The sequence below is a fragment of the Oreochromis aureus genome, linkage group 19 (assembly GCF_013358895.1).
Source record: "Oreochromis aureus strain Israel breed Guangdong linkage group 19, ZZ_aureus, whole genome shotgun sequence".
NCBI lineage: Eukaryota > Metazoa > Chordata > Actinopteri > Cichliformes > Cichlidae > Oreochromis > Oreochromis aureus.
Genome location: NC_052960.1, coordinates 19554848 through 19582145, shown reverse-complemented (window position 1 = coordinate 19582145; position 27298 = coordinate 19554848). Strand labels below are relative to the sequence as shown.

Genomic DNA, 27298 nt, shown 5'->3' with positions numbered 1-27298 from the left:
ATACACATTGCGTTGGTGAATTCTTATCTCTGTACCTGTGGCGAAGAAATGGGCATTTTGTTTGTGTGAAATATATATGAACCCTAAATGATAAATGATAGTATTTTAATATCAACACCATAATTTAAGTCACCATTAATGTAAATACATTTGATAATTGCAAGGAATAGGTGACAAAATGCTACCAGAACACCTTAAATGTACCTTTGCATTCATTTTGCAAGTGTGTGAAACTCTGTTGGAGGAGTGGAACACCATTATTCCAAAACATATACCCTCATTTTGTGTTTCGATGATGGTGGTCATATAAAAAAAATTTGATAGACCTGCTGACATAATTTCCACCCAAATCAATCAATTCACTGAGCCCTCATATAATGTGGACTGGGCCAAAACCATCCTCATAACTCTTCTGAAGGGTTCACAGGACCCACACCATGCTAACCAAATGTTCTCCTCAGTATAACAAAGCCACCACATTTCCTCACTTTAAATTCCTTTAATTTGTCACCAGCCTGCATACATTTCTATCATTTTTCTGTAAGATTACTTGTGCTTTAATCTACTGTTTACAAATGACATCTCTTGCCTGTGTAAAGTGGTTTTTGCAAAAAAGACTCGGTACAACCATCAGTTGCAACACTGGAATCAAAATGTACTTATATTTATTATTTGATGAAGACAACTGTGGGTTAGAAGTTCAAGCACCTGTTCTTGTGTCCCATGATTTCATCTGAGCGTGCCAGAAAACCCACTCAGAAGTTTGATTTACAGCAAGAAAAAAAAAGCTCACAAGTTTCATTTCACAATTAAAGATCTGTAGTGATTAGTTTCTGTTTAGACTAGTAGTACCGATATTGGATCTTTTGTGTGCCCTTTTCCCTGAGTTGCCTAACTGCATTAGCAAAGTTGTTACAAGGATAGCGAATATTAAACAGTACTTTGCTTTCACATAAGTAGCTCAGCAGACAGAAATCCATGAGAAATTCTTTACTTTTTTTTAATTTTTAGAATATTTAAGCCACTGCTACAATGATTATCTTGTGCCTCAGCAATGTCGATGTTTTAATGCTCGAATATAAACACTTTGCTGGGATGAGCTACAAAAGACAAACTGTCCGCTTGAGGACTTTGAATTCTGAAAAGCAGCCTTGCTGATGTGATCTGCTCTTCCTACCTTTCTCCAAAAACAAAGCTGGGAAGTCACTTATCATAGCAAGAATACATTTTTGTTGTCCTTTTCTTAAAAGAATGAACAAGTCGAGTGCAACTGCAGAATAACCGTTTAGAGCAATTAACTTTAATCGAGAGCATATTCCTTTTTACAACGATTTATTCTAATCTTGGACACTACTGTTGTTGGGTCTGCTGTTGTTTTTAAACCCCATTTACAGCTATGGAACAGACTGCCTGCAGATTGTCTTGTGTCTTTATTTCCACAGCCTGGAAATCATGAAGTACTGTCAAACAACACAACAACAAAAAAAAGGAAGAAATTATATATTCACACATTTGCTTAGTGAAATGACAGAAATATAATGGAGTACCTGAAACCATATACTGGGATTTTAAAAAAGATTTTTTCCTCTTAAATAAAACACTGCAATTGATCATTGACAACTAAAATTCAGATAATGTAGAGTCAACATCAAATGATAAAGGGTGACAATGTGTCGCACAACAGGTCATCCAATAATATTTGATTACAAGCTTAATAAAGCTTAATAAAACTTTTTTTTTCTAAAAGAGATCTTGCAATATCATATTGTATTTGAATTCCTTCTATATAATTAATTTCACAATTCTGAAGGTAAGTAAGCACAGATGTGAGATGTATGTAACTATAAGAATGGCTGAAATTCAGAAAAGTGGTGCATCTAAGGATAGGATATAAGGAAGTCACTGAGACAGATTCCCGTATACTTTTCTGAGAATATTCAATCTGTGTGATGCAATCTTCAAAGTAATGTTTATTCTATATAGGTTTTGTCCATTATACATGTGTCTATTTATAAGTAAAGGTGTCAGTAGGTTAAGGTTTAATTATCTGAGGAATTCTACATAATAAAGGGTCAAAGGCAAAAATGGATAGGATCTCCGAAAAAGGCTAAACATTTCCACATGAATGTACTTGGAAACCGCATCTTTGAACAATTATAACTTATCACAAATCATAAGTTCTAACACAAAGAGAGAGAATGCAGAAAATTCACAGCATCATTAAGAAAAAAAAACACATGAAGTGATAACAGAAGCGTGTTAGTGTGTGTCTGATGCTCTTCTTTATTTGAATGAGCTTCTTTGCAAATAACATTACTCTGGGAGAAACTCATCCTCACAGCAGACAATCAAACTGAAACAAGGCGACTTGGGATTAATCAACAACAATCACCCTCTATCCATTTTGACTGCCCCCCCCTCTCTGGATTCCAAAGGAGATTCATTTATGACGAAACAGGCTTTTCTGATTACAGAAGGGTTTGGGTTGATTGCTTGTGTGTGTGTCGTGTGCGTGCGTGTGTCTTGGGAGCACGGGGGCCATGCTCGGTATCGGCCAGTCACACAGCTGGAGCAGTCATCACAACATCTGCCACTCAAAAGCAAACATAACGTTGACCACCTCCAGGCTGCGGGCAATTTCTTCCAGGATGCAGTGCTGCTGCCACAGCTGGTTTAGCTTCCTGTAACGCTCTGGGCAAAGGTGCAACGGATTACCCCGTCTAAAACACAGAGAAACAAATGCATTCAAGGGTTTGTCAAACCCAGTATTTCACTGGTATGACAAAAAAAAATGTAGTCATACTTTGTAGCTGTGTAAACCACTTCTTTTTGTCATAAAAAAAAAGACGTCATGCTTAAGCAAATCTGAAAGTGCATGAAGGTAGTATTAAAGGTTAAAGCTGCCAAAGTGTTGGGCTTGAACTGCACGTTGCTCATCAGGGGCTACTGTGAGAATGTTTTCTGTGCTATTAATGTGCGATCAAGTTGATCAGCACATAATTATGAATTTAAGATCTGCAACAAAGCTCAAATAAATGCATTTTTGTAGCGGTTTTAGCTTCAACATTCAAGCCTACAAGCAACACCAAAGTTTCAATTACATTAGCCACAGCATTGCTGTATATTGCCCCTACAAGCAACATCATCCATCTACCTGTTCATAGATGGCACAAGCTGTAAAAATTGCCTGACAAAGCCAAACAGCTGACCTTGAGTACATCCTCCAGTCTGTATTATATAGTAGAGTTTTTTAAGTCTAAAAGTAGTACTACAAATAAACTGAATAGGTTCTTACCCAAGATGAGGATCAGTCTCCCCATAATCATCCAAGTACGGAGCGGGATACGTGCTCCCTCGAGTCCGACTGGCCATCAGCACAATTTCACACTCTCTTATCCTGTTAACATTAAACAAAAAGTGATTCAGTTAAAAAAAAAAAGTAAACCCAAAAGACAAACTAATTCTGGACCTGAAATACAATTCTACTAATGTGAAATGTGCAGTGTGACTGATTAACCTGAGGAACATCCCCACTCCTGCTCCACAGGTCGCAGCATGGGCAGTGCAAGCCCCCACGTCCTCTCGTTCCAGCTGACTGAGACAACAGGAGCTCTGAGAGCACAGCATAGCCCCACAAAAGAGACATAAAGTCGGATGCTTCCTCTCATCATCGGTGGATTTTGGACACCTGAGGACATGATGCAGACGAATGAGAGAGGATGCACAGAAGAGAACTAGAAGATATCAAATGAGAGGACTCCTTACTTACTTGAAATGGCTGGCTTGATTGAGGAGAGTACTGTAATCTTCGGGAAGTTCAATCAATCGATTCCTTTTCCTGGGGTATCTGTTGAAAGAGTGAGTTTATTGGCCAACTGTAGGGTTTCAATAAAACTAAAATCTATGTTGAAATAATAAAAGACCCAAAGTCTACCTGACTGTCTGGATTTTGCCTTTCAGGGCTTTGGTTACAACTGGGCTCCCACACCACCTAAGAAATAACAAAAAATAATAAGTTACAAAACTACTGGCCTCACTGGGAACTAGTGTAAGATGCAATAGTGTTCACCGACCTCTGAAGCAGTGGACTAACAGTTTCTCTGTGATCATGGAAAAGCTGGAACACATTGGAGGGTAGTGCCAGGTAACTGCATAGTGCCTCCATCTGTTCTTGAGAATCAACTGCAAAAGACATAAAATGTCAGCATGAATGCACAAATCTTGCTCTTCTGAATTCAAAAATGCAGTAACATTTTAACACTACTACAGTGAAACCTACCAGAAATGCTAAAAAGCTCCTCTGGAGGAGGTACTCCTGTAAGGCAATTGAAAAAGAGAGCAGCACAACGCAAGAATGGTGCAATTCCTGTCTTCACTCTTTCTACTAAAGAGCTGCCAGAAACATCTGGAAGGAGCCTGATGAGAAAACCACAAAATAAGCTGTCAAATATCTGAGAATTCACCATGAAAAAGGCCCTGAATAAACATGAAACCTGGAAAAAATATTTGCTGAAACTAAGTATTTGTTCCCATTATAAACAGGTAATAGCCATTCTTGTCAAATTGTGAGTTAAAAATATTTATCCAACTCTGACGGTCTTACTGCCCAATACATCAAAACCTCTTGACACCTGCCACAAATGCATTTTTGTGACTAATAGCAGACATTTAAATTATAAATTAGCAATAAGAAGAGAAATCTGTTTAAATCTCAATACATCCTACTGTCATTTGCAACATAAAGTTTTTTCTTCTTTTGATGTCCATTAGAGATGGCGATAAAAAATATGTATGGAAAAATACAATTTTGCTCATGTGCTTTAAGCAGGTGATTGAAAAACACTCACCTTCCTGTGTGTTGTGACACTGCAGAGTACAACTCTGCTGCTGCTCTCTCCTCCTCCGTTTCCTGTCCATCCCCTGCTGCAGGGACATCTGCACAAGCAAACCCATTATTTAATCATCATAATCACTCTTATTATCTGTTACTACTGGCTAGCTCCCTAAATGGCAGCTAATGGTGACGTTATTAGATCACCTTATATGGTGGAAGGGGGATTTTTTTTGGGAGGGGGGGGGTCTGTGATTTTGTACCTGCAGAAGACAAGAGGATCTGCAGCACATGCGCCATGGTCACCAGATGCAAGATATGCAGGTGATTGTAAGCAGAGCTGACAGCAGATGGCTGTAAGTCTACAGTCTCCTCTTGATACAGTGAGGGTATCGATAACACCAACCCAACCTGACAAAACATACACGCGTTATAAAACCATCACACACTTCTGTCTTAAAGACATAATCTCTTCAAATTTAGTAAAAATTTGGGGGGTAGTCTATAGTTTTTCAATCAACAGAAAATAAAATCTCCACCATCATGTTTCCTCTTTACAGTCTTACATCTTCTGGAGTTCATGTTCATTTTCAATTAGAATCTGTATTTATTGCACTTAAAATAATACATTTATTCTATTAATCTAATGTATTAGCATGAAGCATTTGCTCACACTAATATGTAAGAGCAGTTTCTTTCAGAGACACCTACCAGAAGATGGAACAAGTCCACCTCAAGAAGTGAAGGTGTGTTCTTTCTGCTCATGACTGGTAACAAGACTGAGAAGAGAGAAAAGGCAGTTAAACTACACAGTCACAAGTCTAACCAGTATAAAAATGGCAAAGCCTGAAGTTTCTCTGATGACCACATACCTCCCAACATATCAGTGAAGTGCCTTTGGATGACTGCCTGAGAGCTCTTAAGTCCCTGCGTTGCTGAAAACTGAACAATGGCCTTCATACCTGCAAGCTAAAAGAGAAGCATTTCACACAACTTTCACAGAAACCCCCTAAACTAAAAGAACTACATCATTTGTTCACTACTGAGTACCTGTCTGTTCTGTAAGGACCCAAATAGCGGCTTGCCCTCTTGCTCCAGTATGTTTTCTGTGAACATATGCGATTTTAAGACTTGCGCACATGAATACATGCAAAGGAAAGGAGTGACAAAAGCCAAGAGATGCAGTACCTATGGCCTGAATAGTGAAGGCACATGTGTTCCAGGCCATAATGGAAACGCGGGGGCACAGCTCATTGGGCGCAGTCTTCAGTCCAACCCTGTGGACTGTGGTGGCGCACACAACCAGCATCTCTGTAATGCTGTCTGAGAACTTTCTCCTAGAAACAACAAACAGCACAAAATTTAGATTGTGTGTCATGAGAAAAGAAAATAACAAGAAGCACACCTTTTTAAACTTACTTTAAGTGCAAAGTGCAGGTTTCTGTTATTTGTACTGTTCAAACCCATTTTAATATACTTGACATAATTTGTATGGATACAGTTTTACATGTGTAGCATTCCTGTCATTATTTTGCAAATTCATTTAAATGTTTATTAATAAATACTAAGTTAAATATTATAGTTATTTATATTCATGCTATTATAACCTATTAATGTAATTTACATTAAAAAGTCATAATAAAATAACATGTTATATTCCCTATACACCTGTGTGTTGTGAATGCAGTATAAAAACAGCTTTAAATAGCTCTACGTAGCATTATTATCACTTTGACCCTCATATCAGTCTATTCACTTTCAAGGACAGGTCAAAGGTCATATATCATATTGGTGAATAGAAGCCAAATTTTAATGGATTTTTAACAGCTTTATAAGAATTGATTCAAACTTTTTGAGCTACGTGTTTACAGACAGAAAGAGCGACACACTTGCATGCACACAAAAGCTACCAAAAGCAAAACCTCCTTGGCGGATGTAATAAAGGCAAAGAGAGTTGCACTCACGATTCTTGCACTCCATAGCTCAGAATAGATCTAAAGTCTGGCTGGCCCTCGCCAAACAGCCCAGTGCTACCATTACTACTACTGCCTTCTGTGTTACGGTCTGCAAGAAAGAGAACAAGAGAGAACAATCATCGGTTTCACTGTGTGGTGCGTTATTAGAGGTTCACGAATAACAAAAAAAACGTATGCAAGCAGAGACTACTCTGTAGTGGCTTCTAGTAAAATCCAGAATGTGTGCAAATTAAAACACCTTCTGCAGCTGTTTTCCTGAAAGCATTCAACTCCTCACCAAATAAACCCAATTTTTCCTATTACTCTGGTTCACATCGACACACTAAGAGCATATCAACATCTTACTCACATGTGAATATGGCAGGTGTTAACATCGAAATGTGGATCAGCTTTACATGTGTGACACTACAAACCAGTATAGTGTGCGATAACTGGATTCTGGATTCTATTCTTACCATTATCCTGAGCGATTGACTGGAGTCCTTTAATCCTAGCAGAGAGGATCTGGATCCAACGAGGCAGCGTCAAATGCTCTCCAATTATCGCTGCGTTTTCACTACATACAGAAAACAAACATGCAAATGACTTCTTTACATTTGCACAGATAATCAAAACACTGCAGACTGGCTGGGAGTAAGAGGATGGGCTTACTAGTCAAATGTGAGTGGTTCTAATGGGATCAGAGGTACCACAGTATTGCACAGAGACTTGCACAAGGGGCACAAGTACTCCCCATTCTCCAGATCAATGATCAATTCAGCATGCAGCCGGTTCCTAGTTGTATTTTGGACTGCCTCGTAGTATCTGGGGAAAAAAAGAAAAAGGAAATGACACCTGTACGTAAGTAACACCGAACTTTAGTTAAGAGGCAAAATTATTCACATTTGTTCCCCAGTGACTTACTTTTGCCAACACGTGGCATGCATGACATGTCCGCAGCTGCCAGTGTGGGTCCCCACATTCAGATCCGGAGGCATAAAGAGGGGATATGATGTTCCCGGCCCTTTAAGTGATAACCACAAGACACATGTAAGTTAAATCTGAATCTCACAAAGTAAAATGGTATGATCAGTGAATGGAGCCTCACCATCTGCTCTGCTGCTTGGTATCTTTCCTCTGCACTGTGTCAGCACTGTAGACCTCTGGACACAAGCAGCGAGTCCCATTGCTGGAGCCTGAGCCATCACCTCCTGCTCCTCCTGGCAAAGAATGCAGGTCAGTACCTCCCTGTCAGCCGGAGTGGACCCTCGGTGAGGCCCAACAGCTATGCATAGCTCCCTCTGCTCTGTGGCATGGCTGGAGAAATAAAACAAACTACATTAGGTGAAAATAATTTCATTTAAACCTTCACTTTCAAGTCATTGAAATACAACTACAGGGTGTTAGAGAAAGGCTGTACTCACTCCCCAGTAGACGCTACAGTTTCTCCCTGTGTTCCACTTTCAGGCATGTTTTCATACAGCATCTTATTTGACTCAATAAAGTTCTTTTGCATTGCTGACATCTGGGCCATTATCTTCTGTCGGTGGAGTTTAGCCGCCTCTGCCTTCCTTTTCCGCTCTGCCTTTTCTTTGTCCTGAGCACTCTGGATCAACAAAACCAGAAGTCAGAATGATTTATCTCAAATATATATTTTAAGTCATTTAAGTTTTAGTTTACCTCTTCTGGCTTGGCTGTTTCCATGCTCATGGACACTGTTGGATTGGAGTTCTCTCTAAGGCACTTGACAACCTCAAACATCTAGAAGAAAAACAGTGATATAAAATGGAAAACTAAGGATAAAGCATATGCATATGTCCTAGAACATGATAACTACTGATTTAACATTATTTAACAAAATCTTTAATGAATAGTAAGTGAATAGCCTACCTGTAGAACCCATTTAATCATGTCTTTTTGAGCTTCCAGAGAAGGCAAAGTCTTAATCTTGGACAACAAGAGGAACACTGACTTGCCACGTTCTGCACCCATTACTGAAAAAGAGGAACAGGGATTTTATTTCTCAAAAAGTAATTATACGATCTCAAAGAGACAACAAAGCTCATTTTTCCACTCACAACGAGCCTTTAGGCTGAAATCAAAGGTCACTTCCTCCGCAGTGACATTCTCAAGCTGCGACTTCTCTTCTAGCAATGCCTGGCCAATCAGGTGCAGCGCCTGTGTGATAAAGGAGTGAATTTTGCTTCTACATTTGTATTGAGAAATAGGGTAGATCTCGGGAGGGAAAAATCAGAATGTAATTTGTACCCTCTGGATCATGGCTTCCGTCCAGTGAGTTGGCAGGTCCTCTGCAGCTCTCTGCAGGACGTTTCTCAGGATGTGGACCATTATGTCACAGCAGAGGAGTTGCACTATATGAGAAAAGGCTGGACAAAAGGCTGGGGGCACCGGCGGACGAAGAGCTGAGCACAGACACAAGCGGGAGCAATGTTATTAGAGCCGATGAAATTACCAACCAATCTCCAGAAGATGATGACATTTGGTGACAGAGTGGAGTGTCAGTCACCTTTATCATTGCCCTCCTGAGCTCTCCTTTTCTTCTGAGACTCTTCTGCCTGAAAGAAGTGTAATATAACCAATTAACCAAATATAGTCAACAGAAACTGTCAATTTAATTGAAGGCGTTGGTGTACCTTGCTATGCTGGGATCTTGAGTAATGGTAGAAGAATGGGTTGAACTCTACTAGATGTTCTTTTTTCACTTCGTATAACCCATGTCCTGACACGCCTGGTTTTCTAAAAGCAAAAAGCGAACACAGAGATTATGCACCAGTGAAATTTACTATAAAGGCAAAACTCGATTTGTTTTTTGAGGGTTTACATACTTGAAAATGGCAACTTTGGTGATAACTGTCTCCAGGCCTGTTTCATGGCTTTCCTATAAAGGAAAAAATATCACATTTTATCCTCCTGACTAAACACCACAAAATTAATCATATAATTCAGAAATGAGGCTTTTTGAAGCATACGTTCTCTGGCAGGGCTTTGACCAGGCTACTATGAGCCATGGGCTCAATGCACAGCAGGTGGATAACCTCCCTCATTGTCACATCCTCTTTGGTCAAGTGACTGATCCCGGGGACATAGCGCTCACCTGGAGAGATAGCACTGTTCAGATACTTTTTTTTTTTTTTTTTTACACTGAATTAAGAAATATCTCAATCTGATCAGGAGACTTTGACACTTTACCAATAATGACGATCAGCAGATAGAGCATCTCTTCTGTTAAACGGTTCCACTGCGTCAACTCGTCCTGTAAAAGAAGCTGCGTTTCATTAACACGTTTGGTGGCACAACGTTTTTTTACTGAATGATTATTCATGTGGAGCTTACCTGGTCTTTGCTTGAACAACTTCCATTAAAATAATCAAAGAGCTCAAATCTCAACAAGACCAACATGAGGAAGTGGTTGGGGTCCATTTTGGAAGCAGCTATCTGTAATAGACATGATGAGGGGCGTATGACATCATCACGCTATTTGCATTTAAAACATTAAAAACTGGCATTAAAGAAGTGTTAATGCCCGACTGACACCAACCTGAAGCATGACTATATCCTTATCGTACATCTCGTCCCTGCATTTTACATCCTGGTAGTAGTACACCTGTTTATGTGAAAGTATTTATTAGGTGGAGAAGAAAGACAACAGAAAATAAAAAAGCACTGTGCATCCAAAGGCTCTAGTGTACCTGGCTGACCAGCGAAAGCCCATTTCTCCGCCACATTTCAGCCGAGACCTGTGCAGCCAGCACCACGCAGCGCAGAGCATGCTCTGCCAGCTCTGTGAAATCATAGGTTGCCTGTAATGACAGAAAGACTTAGATCTCTAACACACATGAGGAGCAGCAGTACCTCACCTATCAGCTGTCACTAAGACTACAAATCAACACATTTTCTCTTGTCACTTACAGGATTATCCAGGCGCTCAATTGCGCCAGTTCCACACAGGAGTACATACAGGCCTATGAATCACAATGTACACATGAGTAAGTCCACAGCATACAAAAAAATCACTGCAAGTCTTAAATACTACTTCTCCTACCAGCCAATAGTCTGGAGATGGGCAGATGTATGCTGACAGGCTCCCGTGAGACTTTATATGGACGGACATGGAGGATGTGTTTGCACATATAGTGATCAGTGGCGTCCCTGTGGAAGGGCTGGTTACTGCACTGCTTCAGAACTCTGTGGCACTCCTTAAATGCAAGCAGCAAAATCTCATCCTAAGAGGGTAGACAAAGGCAATAAGTGAGTACAGCGTTCGCTTTCCTCCACATAAACAGATTAAAAATTTAAAGATATCACAGTTATGCTTCAAGAAAACAAACTGCATTCCAACTCACATCAGAGGAACACCAGTCCTGAAACATAGCAAGAATATGGCGGAGCTGGATCTGCAAAGTAAAGCCAGCTTCCCATTCTGGCTCCACAGCAATGTGCTGGCCAAGCTGTCGCTTCACCTCCTCCATACCCTAGTGTAGAAAGCAAAAGGTCAGGATTCATTAAATATCCAGTGTGTCTAGTTATCTTAAAGTGATGTAACGCTACCAATATTACATGATACATATTTAAAGACAGACATTGCATATATTTACAGAATGAAACAGTGTGAGGACCATTTGTACCTGCATGCATTTAAGAAGACCAAGAAAGACTCTGAACCCCTTCAAGAACTGCCCCCGAAGCTCTTCGGTCCATATTGAGGGTTTACTGATCAGAATATACCTGTGTGGCAAAGATTAGTAACATCTTACATAAAAGGCCATAAAAAGCAAGGAATAAAGAACAAGATGTTGCCTTCTTTAATCACCTGAGGTCGTGGAAGATGACTTGGACGCGTGAAAACTTGTCTGAGTTGTAGCCCAGGAAGACGAAGCGATTGTTATCATCTAGATGTTCGCGCAGCAATTCCATGACGGTATCAACTATCACCTTAATCACATTGCACTCTTCGATCAGCTGTCTGGCCTATTGGAAGAACACGAACGTAAAAGAAAGCATGGAATATAGGTTAAGGGTTACAACACATACTGTTCAATATTTCAATTACACACAGACACATGGCATATAACAGTTAAACCTCTATGACAAGATAGAGAAATGGAAAAAGTGCATCTAAGGGCACATATCAAACTGGTTTCTCCAAATTAACAAGTGCACCAAATTCAAATGGCCTCCTCAGTCTCCAGATCTCAAATTTCGGGATGTGTTGGAACAGGAGATTCATACACAAGAACACAAGAAACCAGCGAGATCAGCAACTTTGTATTGATTTGCAACGACACTTGCCTCTGAGAGCACAAGTGGACCCAAACCGTGCCAGTAAAACATACTCGGGATGCATAAAAGAGCCACCAAATTCTCTCAGCTTGACATGTGAAACTCTCCACACAAAGAAGCTCTCAGTAGATTTACTGCCTTTATTTTTGTATGTTCACACCATTTACAACTCATGGGGATCCTAACAAAAACTTGCCAGACTGCACCCTGTCAGTTCACATGAAAACTGATTCATGTTTGTATGAGTTGGTAGTGAGAACAGAGCTTACAGAAGTGCACCAGGAGACTAAATTGAAGGGGAGATCAGCCACATATAACTCAGAAAAAGACATCTGATTTAATGGCTAGAGTACGGACTACTGTGGTTACATCTGATAAGACCTAAATGCAATTTGTGCCTCTTAACCCATCTCCCTCTGCTTTCTCTCTTCCTCCCCTCACCCCGAACCATCACGGCAGATAGCTGCACCTCCCTGAGCCTGTTTCTACTGAAGGTTTCTACCTGTTGTAAGGGTGTTCCTTATTCCTACTGTCACCAAGTGCGTACTCATAGGGAGTCGTCTGATTGTTTGGTTTCTCTGTAGCATTGCTGGGTCTTTACAGTACAATATAAAGCTGCTCGAGATGACTGTTTGATTTGGCGCTATATAAATGAAACTGAATGAAAACAGATACTTAGGAACGACCTGCAGAGAGTCATTTTCAGCATATATCCTACACATATGGATGTTTGCCAGTGTTAATCCTTGAAATCATTGCTACCAAACAAAGGCTGGCCTGTTACTAAAGGTTCACTTATTTTTTCATTAAAAATGTGAACATTTAATTGGTGTGTTTAAAAAGGATGTGTACTGTATTTACATACAGTATCATATGACTTCTGGCATTGAAACAACACTCACTAGTGTGGGAACAGTGAAGATCTGAACAGACAGGGCTGTGATGGATATATTCCTTTCATGGTCATCATTGATGAAGTCCTTCTGCAGCTGCTTATAGTGCTGAAAAGACAATGATGAGGAACATATTAGGGAAATGGGGAAAAACATACCGAAAAGTTTACATTTTAAAATGTTTTATTTACCTTTGTAAACTCAATCGCAAAAAGCCTCTTGAATTCAGTATCCATTAGCATGCTGCAGAAAATCAGCTCGTGCACTATCTTGCGAGCTCCTGGAGGAAATAAGAAAAAAAAATGTGTTCAACAGAATCACACTGAGGCTCAGGCTCAAGCTCTACACTACTGTCTACAAATTAAACCATACAGTGGTATAACAATTAAAAGGCATTGTTGATGAATAACCTGTTTAATATTTTTTCTTTTTTTAATAAGAACACCTCCTAAAGTCCATTAATTAGTGTGGGCTTTATGGACTGGGCTGAGGTCTACTTACCTTTGAACATCCTGGCATCATGCAGCATGAGTCTGCTAATGAGGCAAGGTCGATCTCTGTCCACGTCTGGCTGTAGCACCACCTGACAGAAGGCTTGCCTGAAACCCACTGTACAAGACAGATTACCAGTCATACAGCTGTACATGTACAACAAGCAGTTTTCATGTGTCAGCACAGGGTAAACACAGCTGTGTCTGATAACATGAATTATGGCCCTGTTCCACTTAAACTGGCCAGACCTCATGTGTTTTTCATGTGCGCCCACTGCACTGGCTGTGACACAGTAAACAGACTGTAATTAATTTATCTGTGACACTTGTGTGTTACCCTGCTATGACAAGCCAAAATGGCCGTGTTGAAAAAGACCTATTTAGACATCTGCAGGCAATCTTTGCAGAGCCTAGGACGTAATGTACGTGAGTGGTCTCCACTGTTGCCGGCATTTATGCTTGTGCTGGTACACTGCATGTTAATTACTGTGTAGTAATGTCCCAGTGTTTTATATACAGAGCCAGCAAATAGAAATAAATAAATAAAAATAAAATGCTGGGATTTTTTTTCCTCCTGGTCCCCGCTCTTTGTTGTGGTCAGTGTTCTAGTTTTTCCACTTCTTTGTACATTCCCTAACTCTGATCGTCCATTCTGATCATTTCAGCAGTCTAATTCCAGGAAGGTGGTTACATTTGTGAAACCTTATATATGATGCTATGATTATTATATCTTATACTATGACTATTTACCCTTAAACTGAGACAATGATTGCTATTCTTTCACTGATGAATTCAAAAAACGCAGCACAAAAGTAGCTGGAAATGCACAGGAGGAATCAACTGTGCTGAACAGGACAATCGCAACAGTTGCAGGTTCTTGGGAGGTGTACGTTAAGTTACACTGTACGTTACAGCATAGATTTCCCAATGAGGCATAAATCAGGTGTCAGGTGTACATATTCTGACTGAAAAGACACATGTAAAAAGTTCACAACTGTAAAGCTAACAAGTTTATGTGATGTAGATTACCTGAGTAACCGATAATTTTCTGGAACCAGGAGCCGAGGTGCAGCGCAAAAGTTTGATGAGCCATTACTACTGAGTGAAGGATCTCCACACGCAGTGGCTGCTGGGAAATTTGTACTGAGTTTGCCTGCAAAACAACAGAGAAAACATTTATGAAATGCAAAACTGAAAAGCGATAACATGTTCCCAAGCTTAGCAGTGGGATTGTGTTTACCCTGATACGATCTTGTGCTTGCTGGCAGGAGCTAAGGCTTCCTCTCTTTACTGCCCGCCGACCCTGCGTCCAACAGTTGACAATAATTACATCAATTATTGGCGTGCCTCCATTTAAATTCACTTCACAGTCATTTAAATTAAACCTTTCAGGTAAACAACCTAAAGAAATACCTCTTTATCAATGAGCGTTGTGTGTGTCTGTGCTTCAGCTAGATCACAGTTAACCGACCGCTGCAGGGTGTAGATCACATGGTCGTACGAGTGATGCTCATCGTTGTAGAGTACACAGTAATATGTATAGTCTTTAATCCTGTATGGGTGAAGAAATACTCTGTCAAACTTAAGCCGAGTCTTTGAAGTTCAGATTATATTTTGGAAACTTGACAGGTTGTACCGAGGCTGAAGTTCAGCTGACAGCTCAAAGTTCTCCTCCCACACCAAAAAATCTGTGACATAGTGCAGCAATATCCGCAACAGCTTCTCGGCACGTCCGTACAACTCCAGGTCCAGCACACAATCATCCTACGCAAAATGAAGAAACATAACGGAGGATTCAAAGATTCACATCTTAATTTAAACAATTAATAAGATTTGGCACATTGCAGAGATGTGTAACTATAGTAATTAAATAAAAATGCATCATTACAGGTCAACACTGACAGTGGCAGAGAACAAAAAAAAAACAAACAATAACTTCACACAAACTAAAGTGAACATGACATGGAATAACCATTAGTAATTCCTCATTTCCTGTGTCTTACTGGGTATGGTCTAAATATTTGTCTTAATTAAAGCTAAGCAAGCAGCTGGCCTAGTAACATTAATATTAAATTCCCTGAGGACAAACATTTCACATAGCAGCACAGCATTTCCTCCAAATGTCCAATGTCTAATACGCTAACCAAACAAACGATACAGTGAGTTTATCTTGACGTTACATCACTGTGTGAGAACAAACACTAGAATCTACCGTAATCTAACCAACAAGAGATCTGGATGGAAAAGAACACAAGGTTTTCATGTTCAAAGCAGATGTGCTGCTATGGTAATGTGATTTGTTGAGCACAGGTTCGGATCTGATGTAAAGAACACAAAGCACCCAGCCAGATCGAGGCCAGGGATGTGTGTTTCTGCGAGGAGAAGCACCTGCTGTTTACGGAAGAAAAAAAAAAGCGCAGTGCTGTCAAACAGTATGTCTACTCAAAGGGCCTGAGCATGACGGTATCAGAGGTAAGCACAAATGCTGTGATCAGCAAAGAAAGGCCTGACAAACAACAGCTGCCAGCAAAATCAGCAGCCTTTTGTAGGAGACGCTGTGAACTGAATAAATCTCCAAACAGTTGTGAAGAATTAAACGCTGCTCTTAACCACTGCTGTTTTCCACTAGTTTCAATTTAACATCTCTTAAATTTAGATTTTAGATGATTTTTCCAGTAACTTTTTTTTCTTTTTAATTTACACAGTCAAACCTACCACCAAGAGAGCAGCAACCAGCACTAAGATGGGAAAATAAGCATTCTGGGGTCACTGACACAGAATGGGACAAGTACACCCACCCCTCCTCCACTTCCTTCTTTCCGCTGTATTACGCAACTCACCGTTACCATGGCACTGGCTGCCCCTGGGTCATGTTTGGAGCAATAAGGGCCAATCTTCCAGGCTTCTACATCTCCACAATCACAGAACCCCCCGCCTGACGATGCATGCATCTGGAAAAAAAAAGCACATCAGTGATGAGTGCATGTGATTAACGGACACACGCAATTGCAATTTCTTTAAGCATGTCCTTTAGTTATGCAACACTGAGGTTCCAACATGTATGACAAAGATCAAAGACGATATCCTATAATTTAGAAAAGGTATAGATAGAAATAGGATTGCACACTGTGCACACTGTGCAGAGAAGTGAATCACTTAGAGTGGTGACTGACAATGACAAAGCATGGAAACAGTAGTAAGAAAGGGGGGGGGAGAAAAGTCCAGTTACAGATTAGAACTCCAAGGATGAGTAACTTCCATTCATTCAAAGGTTGGTACAGACACCGTCCGGAATCCATTAAAAATATAAACATTTATATTAACACCAACCTTGTAGCGATGGCTTTTGTGAACACTATCCTGGAAGCAGTCCATGCACAGGACACAAGTGGGATCTATCGCACAATCCCTGCAAGAAGTGGAAGACATTTATTTTTTTACTTGGCAGAAAAACAAAAGTCTAACACTAAAGAGTGCTACACTCTAGATCGGGTGTGTCAAACATAAGGCACAGGGGCCAAAATCGGCCAGGCAAACATGCCAATCCGGCCCACTGGACAACTTCATTTTATAGCTTTTATTATTGATAATGATAATTCAGGGATTAAATGTGTAATTAAACTTCTTTATACTGATAGAAAGGGGGTCTTTATTTGGTCCGGTCCATTTCAGATCAAAGACAGTTCTATGTGCCCCAAAATGTAAAATGAGTTTGATATAAACTAAGCTGCTTGCCAAGTGTTCTCGCTTTTAGTCATTTACTTTGATATAAACATCTATAGTGCCTATTTTAATTCAGACCCCATAAAAATTGAATATTTTACTACAGCTTTCCTGTAGAAATTTATTTATTACAGGGATTTAGAAGATTTGTTCAGACCTGCAGGAGTAGACCGTTTCGCCCTCTTTAAACACACGCCCACAGAGGTGGGACGAGGTGCTGCCCTGCTTGAGCTTTTCCAAACCCTCTTGAGGATCCTCTCCAAAAAGGAAACACTCCAGAGGATGCAGGAGACGGCTCTGCATGAGCTCCTCCTCTTCCTGAGGGCTGGAGTCCTTTAGGCAGAAGATCTGAGGCACCTGCTCCTTCAGGTAGGAGAGCAGTGCTGCTCTGCTGTCTGCTGCCTCCTGCCATTCCTGTGAGACAAAAGAGAAGAGTTTTACATCCTTGCTTTCTACCTTCTAACACAAGTCTGCATGAACTCGCAATAGTAACGATGTGAAGATAAATGTTTCCTTTTAGTAATGCATTATGCCCAAAAGACCAAATCTTTCTTCTGAGGATCCTGACTTCTTCATCAAGGAAGAAGTGCACACCTTGTTAGGTGCTGATAAAAAAAAAGGTTAGATCTAGATTAATCCATATTTAGTAATTGATGACTAATTTTTTCACTCCTCGATTTGTAATGCAACCGTAGACTCTACAGGAGCCTGCAAATCTAAATAAACAGCATGGTATAAATAACCTTGTGCTGTGTGATTAATCTGTTCTGCTTGGCCTTCAGCCTAATCATAAAGTAAACTGTATGCAAACAGGAGAACGCCACGAGGAGCCGTTCGAGTTGCGCATGAGATAAAACGGTTTGTTTAATTCACATGAAGGGCAGAATTATATTTTCCTTTGTCGACAGCAGCTGCATTATCATTTATAACCAAAGTAACTGCAGTGGCAGTGTTTGTCTCTGAAGACAAACTGAAGTGAACTAAACACAATTGTTCTTGACAGGAATTATTTACAGTGGGTTAACTAATCACTCCAGACTTCAGAAGGATGGAATCAACTGGAAATGTACAAATTTCCATATCAGACAGATGACTTCATTTAAAATGAACGGACTAAAGTGAGATGTCAATTGGTCAGCTTTCTTAAACATTTTATATATGTGGAAAAATAGTCCCAAAGCTTTCTTCTTTTTACAGTTGACAGTGAAAGCAAATTCTAAAGTTTTCTTTTAACAAAGTCATTCAGCAGTCAGGGAGTGGAACCATTTAGGCATTTAAAATAAGCTTTATATTGAAATTTACATTAAATATACTGTTTCTACTTTTATTTGCATTGCTTTCCTGCTGTGTGCTTCCAGTGATGTGATTGTTTGCCTACTACTTGTCAACTACACAAGAACAAACATTTATAGGGGACAGATTGATTTTTTTAACATACATACAAAGACTCAAGCTAAAAACTAAAAAACTAAATAAAAACACATATTAATAAAACAAATATAATATAATGATGAATATAATACCCTACACAATTATATTGCTCTTTATGGTTACTGACTCACTATACCTTCCTACACTTTATTATTCTAAATTTATTTTGACGCAAGGAAAAAAATTGATAAAGCATAGAATAATCTAAATTTATAGGCATAATTTCTCTCAATGTTTGGCAGATGATCCTTACAGAATCATTTCTGTCAATACATTATATGATATTCTGACAAAACTATTACAGTGGCCATAAGAATGAATGTTATTGTTATATGGTTATAGAAAATCAGATGCCAAAAATATTTGCCAAAAAATGCCTTCCAGTATTTAAACTGCTGTAAAAGATTTGCTGGCCTTTAGTCTGTCAAACAAATCTCTCATGAATTATATGAAGTCATTCTGAGTCAGAAAGTATATTCCTGTCACAAGGTATAAACTGCAACGAGTTTTTGACAAATAACGTTTATTTATCTTCTATTCATCCAGGTAAAATTATAATTTAAATTAAAAATGTGTATTTCAAAGGAGATCTCTTTATACATATTCAGACAGATTTAAATAAGGCCTTCATAAATCCTGTTGACTACAGCCTATTTACCAACAGAAACAAGGATATGACATCACTTTTTGAGACGACACGGGTAATCTGGTGAGCTGTTCTTCAGTATGATTATTCAGCGGTACTGGTGCGTGCAGTGCTTTTGCAGTACTACACTCTCAATGTAGTTACTCAGACTGCACAAGGCATCACATTGTTTTCATATTTGTTGGAGTTGATATAATAAGACTGGATAGACAACATTTCTGAACCAAATCCATGACCTCGCTGCTGCTGAGCCCAGTTTCTCTTTCACACTGACCGACATGGCCGATGTTAATGATAGACGTAATGCAGAAAGAGCCCGAGGTTTGAAGACAGCCAGGGCGTTGATGCTGCAAAGTGTATAAACTCATGGCAACTCATGGACAAAAGCGACTACCAAGATATCACAGGATGGAGCAGACGGAGGAAGACACATGCCGTGTTTTCTCTGTCGTTGATGTCTACTCAGCTAAGTCTATCGACAAACAATCACTGACGCAGGGCAATAAAAATATTGCACTTAACCACTGCAGGATTGACGGTAGTTGGGCAGCTAGCCTACAGCTAGCTGCAAGTGCTAGCTTGGGAAGTATGATAGCCTTTCACTGCGCGTTCAAATCGTATTGCTCAGAGGAATTAACACACTACACTTCACTGTTCTGTCCCAGCCTCTCGGTCACTACTGTCAGTTATATTAGCCAACTCAAAAAAAATCATACCTTGCTGAGCTCTAGTCCGTCTAGGTTTTCTTCACTCTCCGCCATATTCCATTTGCCGTAAAGGAGGAGGTGTCGCTAGGAGACTGTTCTTACGACCAGAACCTTTCGCCGGTGCTGGTGCTGTATGAGCCCAGCCACTAGATGGCGCCGGTCGAGATTGTTCCGTACACAGCGGGGCTGGAGGTCAGAGTTGAACGTTTGACAGAAAGCTGAACATGGATTCCATATTTCACGAGAAAGTAAGTTAAAAATATATATCTCAAAGTATTCATGGCCACGCTGTTGGTCGTCTGTATTCGGGAATGCTCTGGACTCGTGACCGCAATTTGTTTACCAGGATTATGTAGCTGTTACGATATATGGGGTAATGTTTAGCAGTATTGTTGTCCAGACAGCTAAAATGCTAACTCACTTGCTAATATGAGATGTTGAAAAGTTTCCATTCAGCTTGTGGTATCAACGCAGAAGGCGTCTTTACTGCCGCAGTCGTGTTATTTTTCTCATTTTTAGCAAAAGGATGAACTTAATATAGCAATCTTTTGTTACAGAGGACCAATAAGACCAGTTGTGTATGTTGTTTACGTAGTTTAGCTAGCTCTGTGTTGGTTCTAATTACTGATGCGAGAACAAATTTTGAAATCGATTATTTCACCTTCATAAAGCTACCAAAGTTGTTGCGGATCCCTTAAAATCATTCTGCCGGGTGAGTAACAAAGCCATTTAACAATACCGATTCTTAATTTGCAGCAAGAGGGCTCCCTTTGCGCCCAACACTGTCTTAACAACCTGCTACAAGGAGAGTATTTCACTCCTGTGGATCTATCCTCAATTGCTCAGCAGCTCGATGAAGAGGAGAGGATGAGGATGGCAGAGGGAGGTATGGCCAGCGAGGAGTACAGGACCTTCTTACAGGTGATTAGAGACAGAGCGTAAAATAAATACTTCAGCAGCATATCTATGGATGTTATGCACAATTACGTCATTTTTTCTTATTGTATTCTATGTTTATAGCAACCATCAGGAAACATGGACGACAGTGGGTTCTTTTCCATACAAGTGAGTTTAAAAAATTCACCCTTTATAAGATACTATTTCTTTTAATAAGTAAGTCTTTTCGGGGTTTTTTTGTTTTATGATTGTTTTTTGTTTTTTTGTAGGTAATTAGCAATGCTCTTCGAGTGTGGGGCTTGGAGCTAATCCTCTTCAACAGCCGCGAGTACCAGAGCCTGATGATAAATCCAATGTAAAGCTCTCAGTTAAGATTATATTATGTAACAGCAAATTTGTATGTACATTTTAAGTTGATTTTGACTTCAATGTTTCAGAAATGAAAAAGCCTTCATTTGCAACTACAAGGAGCACTGGTTCACTATACGCAAACTTGGACAACAGGTACGAGGTACATGTTTTCATGATTGATATTAATGCAGCTTCCTTTACTAAAGTTTTTCATTCTGTTTTCATTCCAGTGGTTTAACTTGAATTCCCTTTTGACTGGACCAGAATTGATATCAGACACCTATCTAGCCCTTTTCCTTGCACAGTTACAACAAGAAGGTATTGAAAAAACTGACTTTCGTTCACTTGTTTAGATGTTGCACTGCAGAAAAGATTACAGCAGTTTGTTTGTGCAGGGTATTCCATATTTGTGATCCGAGGAAACCTTCCCGAGTGCGAAGCAGAGCAGATTCTTGGAATCATGAGGGTCCAGCAGCAGCAGCGGCCCAGACTGATTGGAGAGGAGGAGGCCCAGACTAGTTCAGGGTATGTATGTGTAGCCTGTGTGATATGGAGGACCCAGGAGATGCTCATCAAGGAGTCACATACATTTTGTTTTGTACTGCTTAAAAGAAACTTGTGACTTACCTTTGACAACTGATTTTGTTGTTCTCTAACAGCAGCAGGTCAGTTGCTCTGGGCCAATCAGAGATGGGCTTTGGTGTGGAGGATGAAGTTGTGGATGAAGATGAAGAACTGAAGAGAGCTTTAGCACTCAGTAGACAGGACATAGATGTGGAAGATGAAGAAGCTGATCTTCGCAGGGCCATACAGCTCAGTATGCAAGGTACAGTACAGGTCATCTAAAAGTTTAAAAAATGTTGTATTGTTGTAATTGTAGTTTACAAGAAAAGAGACTACAAAATAGCACTGTAAAGTAAAATTTCTGTAGTGATAGTTAATTTTTATTTATAAAAAAAATTCTGGTTAGCACTAACATTGCTTTAAGTAATATGCATGCTTTTACAGTATGGATATATATTTTTCCATATTACAGGAGCAGTTATGTGCAACAAGTCTTCAGAGTGTGAAGTGGGAAATGTAAAATCAGGGAGCCAAGCAGCAGGAAGTGCTGCAAGAGAACAGAGAGAAGGCCACAATGAGACACTTACAGCTGAGGAACTGAGGAAGAGAAGACAAGCCTACTTCGATCGGTAGGTTTAACTAAAACACTCCTGCAATGACAACTGCATATCGCACCTTCTTTTTAAAGTATACAGCGAAAGTAATGCATGGATTTTGATATAAGTCCACTGTGTTTACTGTTTAGGCAGCAGCAACAAACTCAGACAAACATTCCTCAACCAAAAGATACACAACCAACTGGAAGCTCAGGTCAGCAAATCTTTTTTTTAATGTAAACGTAATACGTACTTTGTGATTTATTTAATATTCTACTCAATTTAATGGAATCTAGTAACCCAAGCCCACTTGCTTTTACTAGGTTCAGTAAACGCTGGCTGTGAAGGGGACCAACAACCAAAGCCCAGCCAGTGAAGTTGTGAAAGGTTTGCCTATATTGTTTACCAGCTGCCTGGATTGGCAACCCGGTACAGGGTTAGCTTTTCTCCCTCCTCTAACCTTTTGCACATGCGGACCTGAGGACAGTCAGAAGGCTTACTCCTGGTTAGTTCACTGACTATAAAGGCTATAAAGAAGAGGCAGCACTTAATCCGGCTCAGTGAAGTACTGAGATGGGGAAAAGATTGACGAGACTCATGATGCAGTTAATCCAAGTTTGCGATTGCCTTTTTAACCATGGCGCCTTCTCTTTCTATTGTATACAGTTTTGTATTCTTTTTTTTTGGCTTTTTTTTTGGCTTTGTCTGTTTTTTGTTTGTTTGTTTGTTGGGTGAAAGACAAGCTACCCCTGAATATCACAGGAAGGGTGTGTTTTGTTATTTTGTGGTGATGACATGCTGACACAGGCATTCTATGAAAGCCATATGAGACCAATGCTTTGGACCATAGATAAAAGCTTTTAAAGCTCTTTTCACATATGGGATATATAATGTTGCTGGCTTCATCAGTATGTTAAAAACGATGCTGTTGTGTCATTCAGAGAAAGGTCACTTTTACATTAATGTTTCTCACTGCTTCATTCAGACATGACCACAACAGAGACACAGAGAAACGCAGTATGCACATGACATTTGGCATATTGTCAGCACTGACTCTAGTGAAGTGTCATCATATCCTTGAATATATGTTCTTCAGCTACAGAGCAGGATCTGTGTATGTGTGTCCTGCACATTGCTGCAAGATGTGAGAGCTGCCCCCAACCCTTGCAGACAGGCTTGAGAGAAATCACACTTCTAGATTGGGAGTAGCAAAAATGCTTAAATCTTATTGCAGACATACATCCTATTGCTCTTTATGGTGTTCTTTAGTTAACTGACCAAACTTGAAAGATTAAAGAGAGGCACACACGGCTATATTCTCGTGCATGTGCCTTTCTGTTAATGCGACTGCGTGCTGAAAGCTACACATAAATCATACTAAAGCTGACCTATTAAGTTTGCCATTGCAGCTCATACAGAAACGTGACCAGGGTGCTCAATCAGACATGGAGTCTGATTTAGATGTCATCAGATTAATTGAAAAGAAGAGGTGTTCTAAAAAGGGGGCCAATGACAGTGAGTCCTGCTTTTATAGTAGACTTGTGTGTGTAGAACAAAATGTGATAATGTGGAAAAAAGAAACGTTCACATTACCAGAAAAAAAGATCCTTCTTAAAACTTTTACTAGCATTAACATCTGTGGGTTATTTATTCTTTACATCATCAACCTCGATACATGACAGTCTACAGGTGGTCTCCCCAGGCATTTAGAGAGCTGCATATTTTGGATGTCGTGGCTTTATTACTTATAAGTATGCATGTAGGCATAATGAAACGTATGATTAGGCAAGGCTTACAGACACAATTTAAGGGTGTCTTGTCCTTTTTGATCAGATTGATGAAAAAAAATTGTGTAGGACTTTTTGCTGAATTTAAATTGCTTATCACTGATGCATTGTTTTTTCTTATTTTTGTCCAGAATAAGTGGGGAACAAAGAAGCATCATGTAAACATGAATAGTTCCAGCAGTGTATGATCACACAAGCCAAAATTCTGGCATTTCCAGACTTGTTTTGGTTTCTTTTTTTTTTTTTTTTTGATCTTTGGGGGTTTTTTGGGGGGGACACACGTTAGAAAATCAAAGATTCATTGGTTTCATTTATTTGCTGATTATGACCTTGAAAATGGAAAAAAAATCAACTTCAGTAAATGAAGAAAATGTCAAAAATGTGTCACGTCACCTACCCTTTGAGGAAGTGGTTGATTTGACTTATTCTCACTTATTTTTCTCTACAGGACCGTAATGTCCTGAGAGTGAGAATCTGTCCTTGTGACTACACCAAACTACAGCATTAAAACACTTTACATTCATTCAGAACATTGAACTGACCATTCAGCGCAAATGTGTCTTGATGCCTTCACTAACATGTTGGATGTCATGCAAAGTTTGGCTTATTGTGCTGGATGATTTTTTAGAAGATTCCAAGATTTTGTTGCTGTTCTGTTTCCTTTGGATCTGCTATTTTTTTTTTCTATTTAAAATGCACTTGTGAAAAATTAGAAAATGTTGGTAGTTGGGGTTTTTTTTATTATTATTTTATTCACTGTGTTCTTAAATTCATTATTTTTGTTATACTTCATGTTAGAACAGCACATTCTTTTGTTTAATATATTGGTTCTCGTTCCAGGATTAAAGTGAAATTCACTCCCAATGCTTCTCATGTCTCATTTACTTATCGATTGATTCTTATGGATTCACCTCTGAATACGTGTTTTGTGGTTAATGTGTAACATGTAGAGCACACTTGCACTTTGTTCCCCCCCAAAAAATACAGAGAAATTTCAGGCACAATCTGGGCCAAGCTGAAAGGTACGTGGTGTTATTTTGTTAAACTTAAAAACAAAATTTCAGAGCGTTTTCTAAGTATAATGCAGGAATAAGTATTCAGTTGGTGTAATCTTATATTTTTTTGTAGATTTAGTGATTGTGCTGCTGTACTGTGGTGCTTTTTGTTTTTAATTTCTCGTTTCTGGGTGTGCACGCAAAACTTTCTAGGTTCTAATTTTGATGTTAAACAAAATGAAGATGGCCTGTTTTTTCTTTGTGGCCCTCCTGTGCTTTCTGACTCCTATCCACCAAGCTGAACCTAACAGTGCCACCATCTCAGATCTCTCCTTCAAAAATATGGACTTTGCCATGAACCTTTACAGAAAGATATCCAGTTACCATGACAAGAACATCTTTTTTTCCCCCCTGAGTATCTCTACCAGTTTTGCGGCTCTTCTAATGGCTTCTGACGGTGTCACACACAAGGAGATCCTGAAGGTACTAAACCTGGAGGCGCTGGAGAGGGCTGACCAGCCGGATCTTATCCCTAAACTGTTTCAACTCCTTCACGAGAACGTCACGCAAAATGGATCGCTGAAATTTGATCATAGCATGGCCTTGTTTATCCAACCCCAATTTATCATAGAGAGGGAGTTTGAAACCAAAATCAATAAGTTTTTTAATGCAGATATCAAAACTGTTGACTTTGCGGACACAACAGAGAGTATCAGAGTAATTAATGAGTACATTAGGGACAAGACTGAAGGCAAGATTACAGAGATGATTTCAGCCTTGGACGAACAGACCAAACTCCTGTTAATGAATGCAATTTTCTTTCAAGGTAAATTAAATCTTTTTTGCACACTTTAGATATTGGGTTTATGGGTTTATGTGCTACTAATTATACTAATATTCATGTCTGCACCTATGAACTGTTTTGTTTATAACTAAACGTACAATATTACCTCCTCCACAGGAGCCTGGAAGATACCTTTCAACTCCAATTTCACTCGAAATGCACCCTTCTACATCGATAATTATAATATTGTGCAGGTGCCTATGATGTTTAAAGAAGACAAGTACTACACTGCAGAAGATGTTTCTCTGAGAGCCAAAGTGCTGAAACTGCCATACCAAGAGGGTGTTTCCATGCTTATCCTGCTCCCCAACCCAGACATGGACTACACTATGGTGGATGATGAGATTACTGCAGAGAGGTTTCAGAGCTGGATCGCAAAACTGAGAAAAATGTATGTGAGGAAAAATGCCTCGCTTTAACCAAGAGTCTGCATATTTTGTTGTTTAGCTGTAAAAAGCAATGGTTAACAAAAGTGTAAATGACCATAAAACAATGCCTGCAGCAGCAGATGAGCTAGTCTATTCAACATGTCAACTCATGTCTTGTTTGCAGGAAAGTGGAAGTCAAGATGCCCAAATTCAACATGGAGCAGTCGTATTCCCTGCATAATCTTCTACCGCATATGGGCATGACCAGTGTCTTTAGTAATTTGTCCAATTTGACAAAGCTCAGTGAGGACAAAGGGCTCAAGCTGTCAGAGGTTAGTTGTCACTTTCACTGTCATGTAGCAACATATGTGCCTGTTCCCCAAATAGTGCAGCAAAACACTTTTAACCTTGCTGTGAAATTGTAGGTGCTTCACAAGGCCATGATTGACGTGGATGAGACAGGAACAACTGCAGCAGCTGCCACAACAATCGGTATCATTCCATACTCCCTGCCGAGGACCTTCACTATAAACAGACCCTTCTTCTTCTTCATATACCATGAAAACACAAACTGCCTGCTGTTCATGGGGAGGGTGATTGACCCCACCAACAAATAGTTTTGCCACTGTAATGTGTTCATTCTTAAGTGGCTTCTACATGACTAATTTGGTGGATGTTTTAATCCCAGACAGTTTAAAGCTTGTTTTTTTCTGTTCTGTTCCTACAACATACTTCACCAATAATAATAATAAAGACGTCACCTGCATCACAAACTTGGATCTTTTAAATATACGTACATCTCCAAATTATGACAACCAGCATAAATGTAATCACTTAATCGACAAATTAAACAAAACATCAGTACCACGTTCTAATAATGCACATCTTATCAAGTTATTAAACTGATGCTACCGGCTG

At 39.6% G+C, this 27298-nt stretch overlaps 3 protein-coding genes across 4 annotated transcripts; 2 read left to right on the top strand and 1 right to left on the bottom strand.

Moving 5' to 3' along the window:
- Positions 1-630: 630 nt before the first annotated feature.
- ubr1 (ubiquitin protein ligase E3 component n-recognin 1) lies at positions 631-20099 on the bottom strand. Its single transcript, XM_031758215.2, has 47 exons — positions 19988-20099; positions 17352-17608; positions 16802-16880; positions 16312-16422; positions 15108-15235; positions 14885-15023; positions 14712-14774; positions 14501-14624; positions 13482-13589; positions 13172-13260; positions 12990-13088; positions 11618-11775; positions 11433-11532; positions 11151-11279; positions 10850-11030; positions 10717-10769; positions 10497-10607; positions 10346-10411; positions 10141-10242; positions 9997-10060; positions 9777-9901; positions 9633-9685; positions 9441-9543; positions 9314-9362; positions 9055-9209; positions 8865-8964; positions 8677-8780; positions 8467-8547; positions 8211-8392; positions 7895-8103; positions 7711-7810; positions 7459-7611; positions 7263-7363; positions 6796-6895; positions 6020-6168; positions 5882-5937; positions 5704-5800; positions 5543-5610; positions 5095-5242; positions 4848-4935; positions 4280-4416; positions 4074-4182; positions 3935-3991; positions 3770-3847; positions 3518-3688; positions 3296-3397; positions 631-2720 (listed from the first exon to the last, which is right to left on the bottom strand). Exons 1-47 carry the CDS (start codon positions 20030-20032, stop codon positions 2579-2581), a joined length of 5223 nt encoding a protein of 1740 aa, XP_031614075.2. The 5' UTR covers positions 20033-20099; the 3' UTR covers positions 631-2578.
- Positions 20078-25037, top strand: atxn3 (ataxin 3). Of its 2 annotated transcripts, none has more exons than XM_031758377.2 (11): positions 20078-20226; positions 20735-20899; positions 20999-21043; positions 21145-21230; positions 21313-21379; positions 21457-21544; positions 21622-21751; positions 21889-22052; positions 22263-22419; positions 22536-22600; positions 22710-25037. In XM_031758377.2, the coding sequence occupies exons 1-11, from the start codon at positions 20203-20205 to the stop codon at positions 22760-22762; spliced, it is 1044 nt and encodes a 347-aa protein (XP_031614237.1). In that variant the 5' UTR covers positions 20078-20202; the 3' UTR covers positions 22763-25037. The 2 variants fall into 2 exon arrangements, with proteins under 2 accessions (XP_031614237.1, XP_031614236.1); XM_031758376.2 differs by having other exon boundaries at positions 20083-20226; positions 21886-22052.
- Positions 25038-25135: 98 nt separating this feature from the next.
- si:ch1073-416d2.3 (protein Z-dependent protease inhibitor) lies at positions 25136-27255 on the top strand. Its single transcript, XM_031758386.2, has 5 exons — positions 25136-25195; positions 25382-25994; positions 26130-26403; positions 26565-26712; positions 26806-27255. The coding sequence occupies exons 2-5, from the start codon at positions 25394-25396 to the stop codon at positions 26995-26997; spliced, it is 1215 nt and encodes a 404-aa protein (XP_031614246.2). The 5' UTR covers positions 25136-25195; positions 25382-25393; the 3' UTR covers positions 26998-27255.
- Positions 27256-27298: the final 43 nt, after the last annotated feature.